The sequence below is a fragment of the Condylura cristata genome, unplaced genomic scaffold, assembly GCF_000260355.1.
Source record: "Condylura cristata isolate star-nosed mole 26May11 unplaced genomic scaffold, ConCri1.0 scaffold00013, whole genome shotgun sequence".
Taxonomy (NCBI): Eukaryota; Metazoa; Chordata; class Mammalia; order Eulipotyphla; family Talpidae; genus Condylura; species Condylura cristata.
This window is the reverse complement of record NW_004567114.1, coordinates 10,848,585-10,859,165: the sequence shown is the minus strand read 5'-3', so window position 1 is coordinate 10,859,165 and position 10,581 is coordinate 10,848,585. Positions and strand designations below refer to the sequence as shown.

Below are 10,581 nucleotides of genomic sequence, written 5' to 3'. Positions count from 1 at the left end.
TTCGTACAGAACTGGGGTACAGGCCAGAGATGCGGAGGGTGAGAGGATTCACCAGAGACAGAGCGGGAAGCAGAACAGGCAGATCGACGAAGTACACTGCTGAGGGGAGCAGCGGGCCGGTCAGGAGAGGTCTGCCTCACCATGTGGTCGCCTCCGTGGCAGGCGGGGATCGAACTCATGCGGAAGTGGCTTTAGTTTCTTAGTGCAGTGCTTTAACCCGCTTCGCCATCAGGGAGGGCCTTATCTATGTTTTTTAAGGGCAAAATACATATATTTTGATATGGATTTGAAAATAGCCTTTCCCTAAAAGCAAATCTAGGCTCAGCAAAATAAGAGCTGTTGAGAGTGAAGAATGAACTACATAGGGAAGCCACTGATAAGTAAATGTACAAAAGCAGACAAAGTGACTGCATTGAATTAGAATCAAGAATACTGAGATTGGGCCTCCCCACTGGTGCAGCGGGTTAAAGACACAGCTCCATCAAGCTACCACCAGCCACTGCATCATGGGTTCAATCCCTGACCAGGGAGCTGACCCACATGGTGCAGCTCTCCCTCTCCTGCCTTGCCCGCGCTCCCCTCAGTAGTATATTCCAGTAGATCTGCCTGTTCTGCTCCCCACTCTGTCTATGGTGAATCTACTTACACTCCCCCCCCACCACTGGCCAACACCCCAGTTCTTACAAGCATAAATAAATAAAATAAAATAAACCAAATAAATTGAAATCATTACTTCTATTTCTATAAAGACTTAAGGCTTTATTATTCACTTTCCACATGGTACTTAAATTACTTCAATAAAAAGATAAAGTATTCTGAACTCTTAAGTTTCTGAATGCTAATGACCTTATAATCTATCACATACTTTATAAATGCAAATTATTGTATTTATTATTCTCCATGAAATACCTACAGAGAAAGCAGAGACAATCTTCACATCTCTGTCATGTCTTAAATAACCCCAAGATTTAAATGTTTTGGTTATATCACAACATCCTCTTTTTCATCTCTACAGAGATAAAGCAAAACATACCGACAGCCACCTCATATGTTCTTTTACAAAGACAGACTCACACTGTCCTGATTACAGTTTATGAAACTGTTGAATTTTTCCTTCCCAAATTAATTCTGTCTTCCTCAAGTACTTCTCCTCCCACCCCCTCATTTATAATAGAGGGCATAGATGCCCATGAGGGCAAGGTTTGAAAGTTATGTCTCTGACATTTTTAATATCTCCAAAAGTAGGAAGTTGTAGGAGTTAATTTCATTTCCTATTAAGCCACCTGTGGATTTGGCAATGGTCCATGTCTTGAAGTCTACCTGAGTTTTATAATAACAGTCTAGATCTTTCACAAATAAATGGGCCAATTTCATAAAGTGATTGATTTACCTAAGTGTATCCGCTAGCTGGCTTTAACATGATTTTAGCAATATTGGCCTCCTATTATTCCAAGAGGAGCATCAAAGAGAAAATGGCCCCGCAACAAAATGCCACATAGCTGCTTCCATTGGTCCCTCAAAAAAACCCCAACTTTACAAAGCTGGCTACCTCTGCCCTGCCGTTATTCCCAGTAACCAGTGAAACCTGTTCGTCTTGACCCAGCCCTTTTCCAGCCTCTGCTGTTTTTCTCCCAGGAAGTTCCTCACCCTGAATCCACTAACATCTTCATTCCGGGACTCACCCTCCCTGATGTGTTCCTCTCCTGCAGTATATATGCCTTTTGCCATTGTACGACAGTTGTTATTGAGTGTGTCTTTGTGCCTTTTTCTACCAGGTGATAAGCTCTCTATGGTCTACAGACTGATCCTCTATTAGATACCTCAGCACCGAATCTTAAGAACATAATAGATGTATGTATGGCCAGAATAAATCAATGAGTAAGTGAGTGACTGAGTGAACCAATCAGTAAGTGTTATTCCCATACACATTATCATCAACAAAATACATGTAATACCCACAGGCAGATGCAAAGAAAGTGCATTATTAAAAATTATTCTACAGAAAATAATAAATTAAGAATCTCCTAGTTCAGAGATTTCTTTGTTTCAACTTGGATAATGTACATTCTTCACATCAAGATGCTGCTTCCTCAAACTTTCTGAAGAAATATCTCTGCAATTTCCTGTCCCCTGGCGAGTTTAGTTTCTCTTCATGATGCTAGCAGATTTATCTAGCTCCTCCGTCCTTGATCAACAAAAATCGTCACCCCAAGAAACAAAGGTAAGTGTACATTTAAAAGTAGAATGGTTTAGTAGATGGCATGGTAGTTAGCATTCTGGCATGACTGTGGATAATGTTTGTAACATTTTATCTAGTTTAGGCACTGTGGACAAGAAAGAGGGAGAGTCATGGTTTCCTCTGCATTAGGTGGTGGTAAGATGTGTAGGAATTGGTATTTAGAAAAAGTTAGGTTAAAATATCAGTGTGAAAAAAAGAATTTTTATATCTGTTTCCTCACCAAGAAACAGTGTGTTGGCAAATGGAATTGGGGTTTTAGGAAGAAACCTACCAGCTCCTGGTTATAGAGCTATCTGGCACTGTTTCCTCATCAGTACAAATATCAAATGATACTTTTTGTAGCTGACAGAAATAATGTAGAATTTGGAAATAACATTTCCAATATTTGTGAGTATCCATTAATGAGTGTTGCTTCATAAATGACTATCATGATACCTGACACACAGTAGAACTTTAATAGCATCTATTAAACTGTTACATCATAGAAAAATGTTTTATCTTTTGATCATTGTCATCAATGATGTGATGATTGTAGGATCTGGTTAAGAGTAGGTCTATTTTAATATACTGTGGGTCGTCATTTTGGGACATTGGGTAAAAATTAACAACTTAGCCAAATTTCTTGGCACTGATTCTAAATCTGATGACTATTGTCAAAACGATATCTGAAAAGATATATGAATACTAAAAAATATGTATGTTTCCCATTAAGATCACAGAAATAATCTCAACAGCTATTATGGGCTGTGTTTGGTACGGTGGGTGCAATGTTAACTCTGAGTGTCCCTGGCTTTTCTGCCATGCTCTTGGGTGGCTGGCCAAAGATGATCTCCTTTAGGACATGTGGGAGACAACGCCAAGGGCATATGTGGGTTAACAGGAGTGTAACATGGCTTCCCTTGTGCAAGAATTCTGCTCATCTTCTTGAACTCACCCCACTCTTTGAAGGCAGCTAGTTCATGGAGGAAAGGCTGTATCAGACAGAGGTCAGAAAGCACCGTAGTCCCAGACCCCCTGAGGGCTGTTGAAGCTGTCAAACTGTCACTATCACCACACCCATAACCTCAAGCCTCTAAGCCGCTGCTACCTCAGATACCCTAGAGAGAGGACACACAGTATCTGCTCCATCAAACCTCCCCTCCCGGTCTTATGGCTTTACTCAAGACAGGAAACCTTTTTTTTTTTTTAAGATAGCAAACATTTTTGTAGAGCGAGCAATGTATTTCATTGAAAACTTTATAAGCCCTCGTTAAATCATTCTCCATTTGGTCCACCTCATTTTTTTTTTTAAGAGAAAAGAGGCATGTTCATGGAATTAACATGGAGATTGCCATCACCCAGCTCTCCCAGTTTTGTCCCAAGGAAGGGTATTCTGAGATTCAGACATTCTCAGCTAGATGAGCCTCTTGGTGGAGGGGAGATAGAAACCCATCAAATGTCACTCTCATTATCCAATTCTTGTGCACCTCAAATTTCTCCTAGTGCTATTTTCCTTCTTCAAATACATCCTTTAGAAGTTTCCTTAATGAGAATTTTAGGGGTAAATTTTCTCAATGGTAGTTTATTTTAATAAAGGTTCTTATTTTGTATCTTTTCAAATCTGGCTTTACTCTATCATCCCTGCACAACTCCAATTATAAATATGTGACCTTTCTCTTTATCTTCCATGACTCTGGTTTTACCCAGTTCCTTAATGTACTGATAGTTTTATGTTATTTCTTTAGTGTGATCTTGTAATATATTAATTCCCTCCTCAGCTGGAGCTAACCGGCCCCTGCTTTGATGTTTAAATTTAGATGATTAGGTTTGTTATTTTCATAAAGTCTATTTCAGTCCTTTTAAAATATGCCTGGATATCTTTTATAGTCTTTTGTTCCTTATTTGTGTATTCCAATTCCTCCTTTTATCTCTATAACCTTAATAAATACTTCTTGTGTTATTTATCTAATAATTTTTTTTACCTCTAAAGCTTTTGTGGATTTGATATGCTACCTTCTAGCTTTTGTTAAATCTCACAGAATTGCTAACTTGGGTATGCAAGACAAACTTTTACAGACTGAACACACTTAGAATTAACACTCATTAAGAAACAGAATACTAAGCCTTCAGACAGAAGTCCTCCTGGTGCCAGGCTTCTTCTCAGCAGCGGTTAACAGCTCCTCTCTCCACCCCTGCCCTCAGCCAGCAGTCTCTCCTAGGCCCCACCCTTCCTCCAATCCCCTTCTTTTAACACCCCCTCTTCCCTTCATCCCTCCCCCCCTCAAACAATTAAATGTCTAATTTGACACTCTACCTGGTATTTACAACTGTACAGACAGGCTTTGTTGAGAGGGAAGGAAAACACCCAATGAATCTTCCTACTTGTCATGATTCTATACCATCGGTCTTATTTATATTTCCTTCACTACCACATTGTGAGCAGTGAAGGATAATTAGCTTTGCCTTGAAACAAACACATAAGATTCCTGAACTAAACAATAGACTCTTCAAAATTCAGTCTCATGACCCTACGACCTGCAAGCTTGTTTCCCTTGGTAACTTGGCAGCTTATTTGATCTTTGTAACCATCTAGCTCTAAAATTGAGAGCAATGACACACAAAAAAGCTGTCTAACACCTTTGCACTTTCCACCATAAGATACAGAGACTATACAAGTGGGCGAGAAACTTAGAGGTGTTTACCCATCATAATTTATCGCCACAGAACACTTGTAGCTTTTTTCAAAAAGCACATGGAAAGATGCATGCAAAACACAGTATATGTCACCAAGGATGAGGAGAGGGTGGTTTTCACAAGTTTATGTGAAACCCATGTAGAGGGACCCCTGAAAGTGCTGTCTTAGGAAACATAGAATTATCAGATCTAATTTGCAGAAATGATTATTCACAAGTCATTTTATTTCATGACAACTGTTTTTATATCTAGAAGACTTGAGCTCGTCTTTGAATGGTACCCTTTAGGTGGAAAATAACAATGTTTTAAGCTGGTCAGATTTCTTAGATATTTTTGTATAAAATAATAAAGTTAAGAGTCAAAAAACTTTAGCACTATAACCAAGGATTGTTACTGCATTGATCTATCACAAGGATGAGAAAGGTCATTTGGTGTTCATTTTTAAAGATGTGGCCCAATTCTTCAATTGTAGTACAAAGAATTAGAATAAATAATACAGAGGTGTAGTGAAACATAAATTATAACAAATGTGTAAAACATTTAGTATTGTGCCCAGAGCTTCAAAAGTCCTTAATAAATAACTCCCACTCTTAATTTCTCACAGTATATTTACCTTGACCTAGCTCGCAGTCAGACATTGTATGCCATTTTGTGTCTGTCTTTTTCTATCACTCTGCTTTATGTTTCTGAACATCAGCCATGTTAATGTATACAGACAACTTATTCCACTTTTTTGACACATAGATTCCAGTTCTATCAGTGTGCCACAATTTCGTTACCTGTTCTGCTGATGGGCATTGTGGGGTGAGGCACAGGACAAATTGCATCTGTGAGCATTCTGATGCTACCACATGTCTTTGGAGAAGCATGTATGGATGCATTTCTGTAGAGCAGATGCCTAGGAGTGGAGTTCTAAACCATATGGTGTGCAAACGCGCCACCAGTTCTCCAGCCAAGTGCTCCAGGGCCTCTTCCTCCTCACCCACACTTGATATTTCCTGTCGTTCCCATTTTATTTGCCCCGGTGGGTGTGTTGTGACCTGGGTTTGTACTTCCTTGATGACTAAGGACGTCGACCACAGTAACCCAACATTCATTTATTGTTGGGCTGAAGTTTCTGGGACCAAACCAAGAGCCTAGACACCGTTCCCATACCCCAGGGAGGTCCTACCAGAGGCCATGAACATGCAGGATTTTTTTATTATAGCTCCACACAGAAATAAAACTGAGACAGGATATGGCCAACTTAACCACTCTCTGAAAAAGTCAAGTAGTGTGTTATTTGTTGTACCTTCTAGTGCATCCTTTGCCTGAGGGCAGGTCTAGGGGGACTGAGGGCTACTTCCTACTGGCTCTGTCTCTGCAACCAGAGGCTCCAGTTAATTCCTCCAGACCCACACTGGGCTCCAGCCCAGCCAGAGCTTTCCTGCTCTCTCACCTTCCTCATCTCATCTCCCACTTCCTATTTTTTTCCATCACACATTTTTTTCCCCCTCTCTGGAAATTTCATTTGATGATTCAAAGGCTTTTCATATTTTATTCATGTTGGTATAATAAAACTGGAAGATTTCACAAGTTTTAGCTCCCCATTTTTTTCCCGTAAGACTGTAAGTGACATGTAATGAGGATTTTATGGGTTACCTATAGCAGAATTCCTGTGTCTTGCGATAGCCTATCTCTTCTGTGGTTCAGACTCATTCATCCTTGGAAATGGGTGGTTCTAGGCTCTACTGCACACAAGAAGAAAGCCCATCTTCCTTCCCCTGCATAGTGACTACAAAATTTTCTGTGCAAAACACCGATAGGCTTTACCAGCAAGGGAAAATAGAAATATTCCTCAACTCCAGTCTAAAATAAAAGGTAGATTCTCTATTTCTGCTTGCAGCTATGACATCAAGACTTAAAAAGGTATGAACCCGATAAAGAATTAGACAGAAAGGTGGAAGTTGATGATCACAATATTTTGTACAGAATTGAGAATATTCTATCCTCTCTTTCACAAGAGCATGAAAAAGATAAAGTGAGCTAGCCCACAAAGTAAGCACAGGAACAGAAGAGTGGTAGTCTTCAATTTCTTAGAAAGACTGAGCAAGCTGCTCTATTTGAAAATACTTCACTCTTATCAAATTTCCTGTGACAGTGTTTTCTAAGCTAAAAAATTGTTTTTCAAAGTGCTGTGTCCCTTGCAATGCATTTGAAATTTAAATTTTAGAATTATGTAATTATGGCTTATCATACACTCAAAACTTATTGATTACACAAATTTAATTTGCCATCTTTGTTGTTGGCTCCTAATATGGCTTTTCAACTTCAGCTTTATGTTCTTACATCACAACCACTGACAAACACTCTAGCATTCCTAGGTAGTTCTTATTTGAAATAAGTGAAATATCTCAGATGGATTCTGCTTACAAAAGAAAATTAGATGACTTTCTCTTTTTTAAACACTTTCATTGTAAGTTAATGCAAAGGCATAACAAAATAAGATTGTTTCACAACCATAATGCTTTTTAACCATCTCAATTATTCTAGTTCCTCTTTCATTGCAGAAACGAAGGCATTTAAAAAGAAATGCCAATCTCAAAGAAAATAGTCTTGGATTTTAATATTTACACCCATCTCTTGAATTTCATGCAGATAAATTGTGGACAACAATCTCTGGAAGCTGAAGGATAACTCGCTTGATCCTTAGGCGTCTTCATCTGTTTTCTGTGCTAATAAGCACAGGGATTTCTGGTCATTAAAATCAAAGCTGACCACTGCAGCTACCTGCCTAACTTCCAGCCATTGTTATCTATGTGAACTAGATCTAAATTCACCTTTAAAAACACAGAAGTAATCCAAAGTTTGGAGAACAAAGAAAAACCAAAGAAAACTTAGTAGTAAAAGAGAATTAGAGAACAATTGCAATGAAGCAAGACTGACTTTTCTATTCAGTTTCTAAAAACAAATGTAATTGCCACCCTGGAAAGGTAGCAAAGATGAACAGCACTTGTATTAAAGAACAACATGAACTGGATCATTATTTGTTTCCAATTGTTTACATCTTTGTAGTAATAGTCAGCATCCCAGCCAACATTGGGTCTCTCTGTGTGTCTTTCCTGCAAGCAAAGAAGGAAAACGAACTAGGAATTTACCTCTTCAGTTTGTCACTATCAGATTTGCTGTATACATTAACTCTCCCCCTATGGATTGATTACACTTGGAATAAAGACAACTGGAATTTCTCTTATGCCTTGTGTAAAGGGAGCACTTTCTTCATGTTCATGAACTTCTACAGCAGCACAGCGTTTCTCACCTGCATTGCTGTGGACCGGTATCTAGCTGTGGTCTATCCTTTGAAGTTTTCCTACCTAAGGACAAGAAAGTTTGCCTTCGCTGTCTGCCTCATCCTGTGGATGGCAGAAATCATCATCAATAGTTACACTCTATGGGAAGAAGACATAGCTACAGAATACTGCGATGCAAAGAGTTTTACTTTATGTTATGACAAATACCCTTTAGACAAGTGGCAGGTCAATCATAACTTGCTCAGGACGTGTACAGGTTACACCATCCCTTTGGTCATCCTTGTGATTTGTAACCTCAAGGTCTATCAAGCTGTGAAGCATAATCAAGCCACAGAAAACCAGGAGAAGAAGAAAATCCTAAAACTACTGTTCGGTATCACATTGACTTTTGTCTTGTGCTTCACTCCCTTTCACATGATGCTGCTGACTCGCAGCATTTTGGAAAATAATGCAAATGTTAACCAGAGTATTTCGAACCAGGCCCAGTCTGGGATACAGACTTATAAAATATATAGGATCACGGTGGCATTAACAAGTTTAAATTGTGTGGCTGATCCAATTCTGTACTGTTTTGTTACTGAAACAGGAAGATCTGACATGTGGAATATATTAAAATTCTGTACTGGGAAGTTTAGCAAGTCTCAAAAGCAAAGTAAAAGCATGTGTTCTACATCTATAAAAGATACTATGGAATTAGACACCCTGGAATAAAATCTAGGAATTGTTCATGGCTGCATAACATATTGTCATGACTGGGCTGTTACACAGAATTTATAGTGTGGAAGGGAACTGGGGTTTCCAAGGAGACAGAATATTTTGATCTCCAATGGAACGATCCTAAAATACCCTGTACATCGCTCTGACTTTTGTTAAATGGATATTAAATAAAAGCTAATATTTTCTTAGTGGCTTGAGGTCGTTATTGTTATGGTGATTGTTTCTGCATCTGTGCTATACCCTTCCATTAGTAAGGCATATGGAGATGTGTACCTTTGAATCAGTGATTATCTGTGCCTGCTTTGTAGTAGTCTTCTGTCTGTGGATTCTAGACTGTCAGCTATAACTTCGCTCAGCTGTGTACCCACTTCCCAGGGCCCCTTTAATCTTCACAGTCTTCAGCAAACCCTATCTACTAGGTTGTGTGTTCAGTTGTACTGGGTTTACAAAAGAAATAGTCTCATGAAGTCTTACCAAGCTTCTATCAGTTTAGAAACCTACTCACTTATTTTGTCATACTTCTCTGTAAGGTAAAAGTAAGCATATTTTGAATGAGAGTTGGAAATCTATATGTATTTTACGTTTCTAACACACACACACTTATGAAAGCTCTTTGATCTGCTCCAATACCTTATTTACTTTCTTTCACATCATGATATTTTGTTTCATTTTTATTAAAAATATATATCATTGGTGTAACATAGCTAAAGTTACCAAATATTAAATGTCTAGTCAAAAAGTTATAGCATAAATGAAAAGATATATTATCAACAAAAGACATTTATAAGATAAAATCTTGCATTCTTTGCAAACTTAGAATATTTAAAGAAACTTGATAAGACATATCCCTTGGCATCCCCATTATAGTAATTACTCTGCCCAGTTTTGAGAAGGTATCAGGGAAACATTTTTCCTAACCCAAAATTTTTTTTCATTTAAAATATTTATTTTAAAAGCATATCAATATGTATTTTTAAAAGGACAACACTGTCCCTTTTTTTAAATAATAAATAGTTTATTTTTTACGTCATTTTGTGAACTTTTTCCATCTCAGCTGTAATCCCAGTGGGCTTTCCATCACCAAATCACCCATGTGCAGTCACCATAGTCCAGTGCACTCCGCACTCCCCACCCCCCACCATTTTTGATCCCATTCCCCACTCTACCCTTGTAAAATTTCTCTGGTATATAGTTGTTCATTATTGTTATTATTTTCTCCCCTTGTTCTTTATACTCCTGCTATGACGGAAACCATCCGGTATTTTTCCCTTTCTTTCTGGCTTATTTCATAAGCATGATCCCTTCCAGCTTGATCCATGTTGTTGCAAAAGGCAAGTGTTTATTTTTTTTAACCAAGATATTTTAAAATATTTTTTTATGCTACTCTTCTCCTTCTCTTCTCTCTCCTATCTGTTCCTTCTACTCCACCCACCTCCAGGTAATCATAAAGAAAATGTCTTAATATCAATTAGTGCCCTTCCTGGTGGCACAGCGGATTAAAGCACAGCACTAAGAAGATAAAGTCACTTCGGCAAGAGTTTGAGCCCCACCTCGAGGTGACCCACATGGCCTAGTAGACCTCTCCTGACCCGCCCGCTGCTCCCCTTAGCAGTGTACCTCATCAGTCAGCCTGTTCTGTTCCCCACTCTGTCTCTGGTGAAT

The 10,581-nt window shown here is 38.6% G+C and overlaps 1 protein-coding gene across 1 annotated transcript; it reads left to right on the top strand.

Moving 5' to 3' along the window:
• Positions 1-7,893: 7,893 nt before the first annotated feature.
• On the top strand, positions 7,894-9,070 carry GPR65 (G protein-coupled receptor 65). The gene has a single exon (XM_004681645.2). The coding sequence runs from the start codon at positions 7,894-7,896 to the stop codon at positions 8,911-8,913; it is 1,020 nt and encodes a 339-aa protein (XP_004681702.1). The 3' UTR covers positions 8,914-9,070.
• Positions 9,071-10,581: the final 1,511 nt, after the last annotated feature.

Excerpts from the sequence above, each read along its gene's own strand:
- GPR65 (XM_004681645.2), top strand. The coding sequence starts at position 7,894 with ATGAACAGCACTTGTATTAAAGAACAACATGAACTGGATCATTATTTG.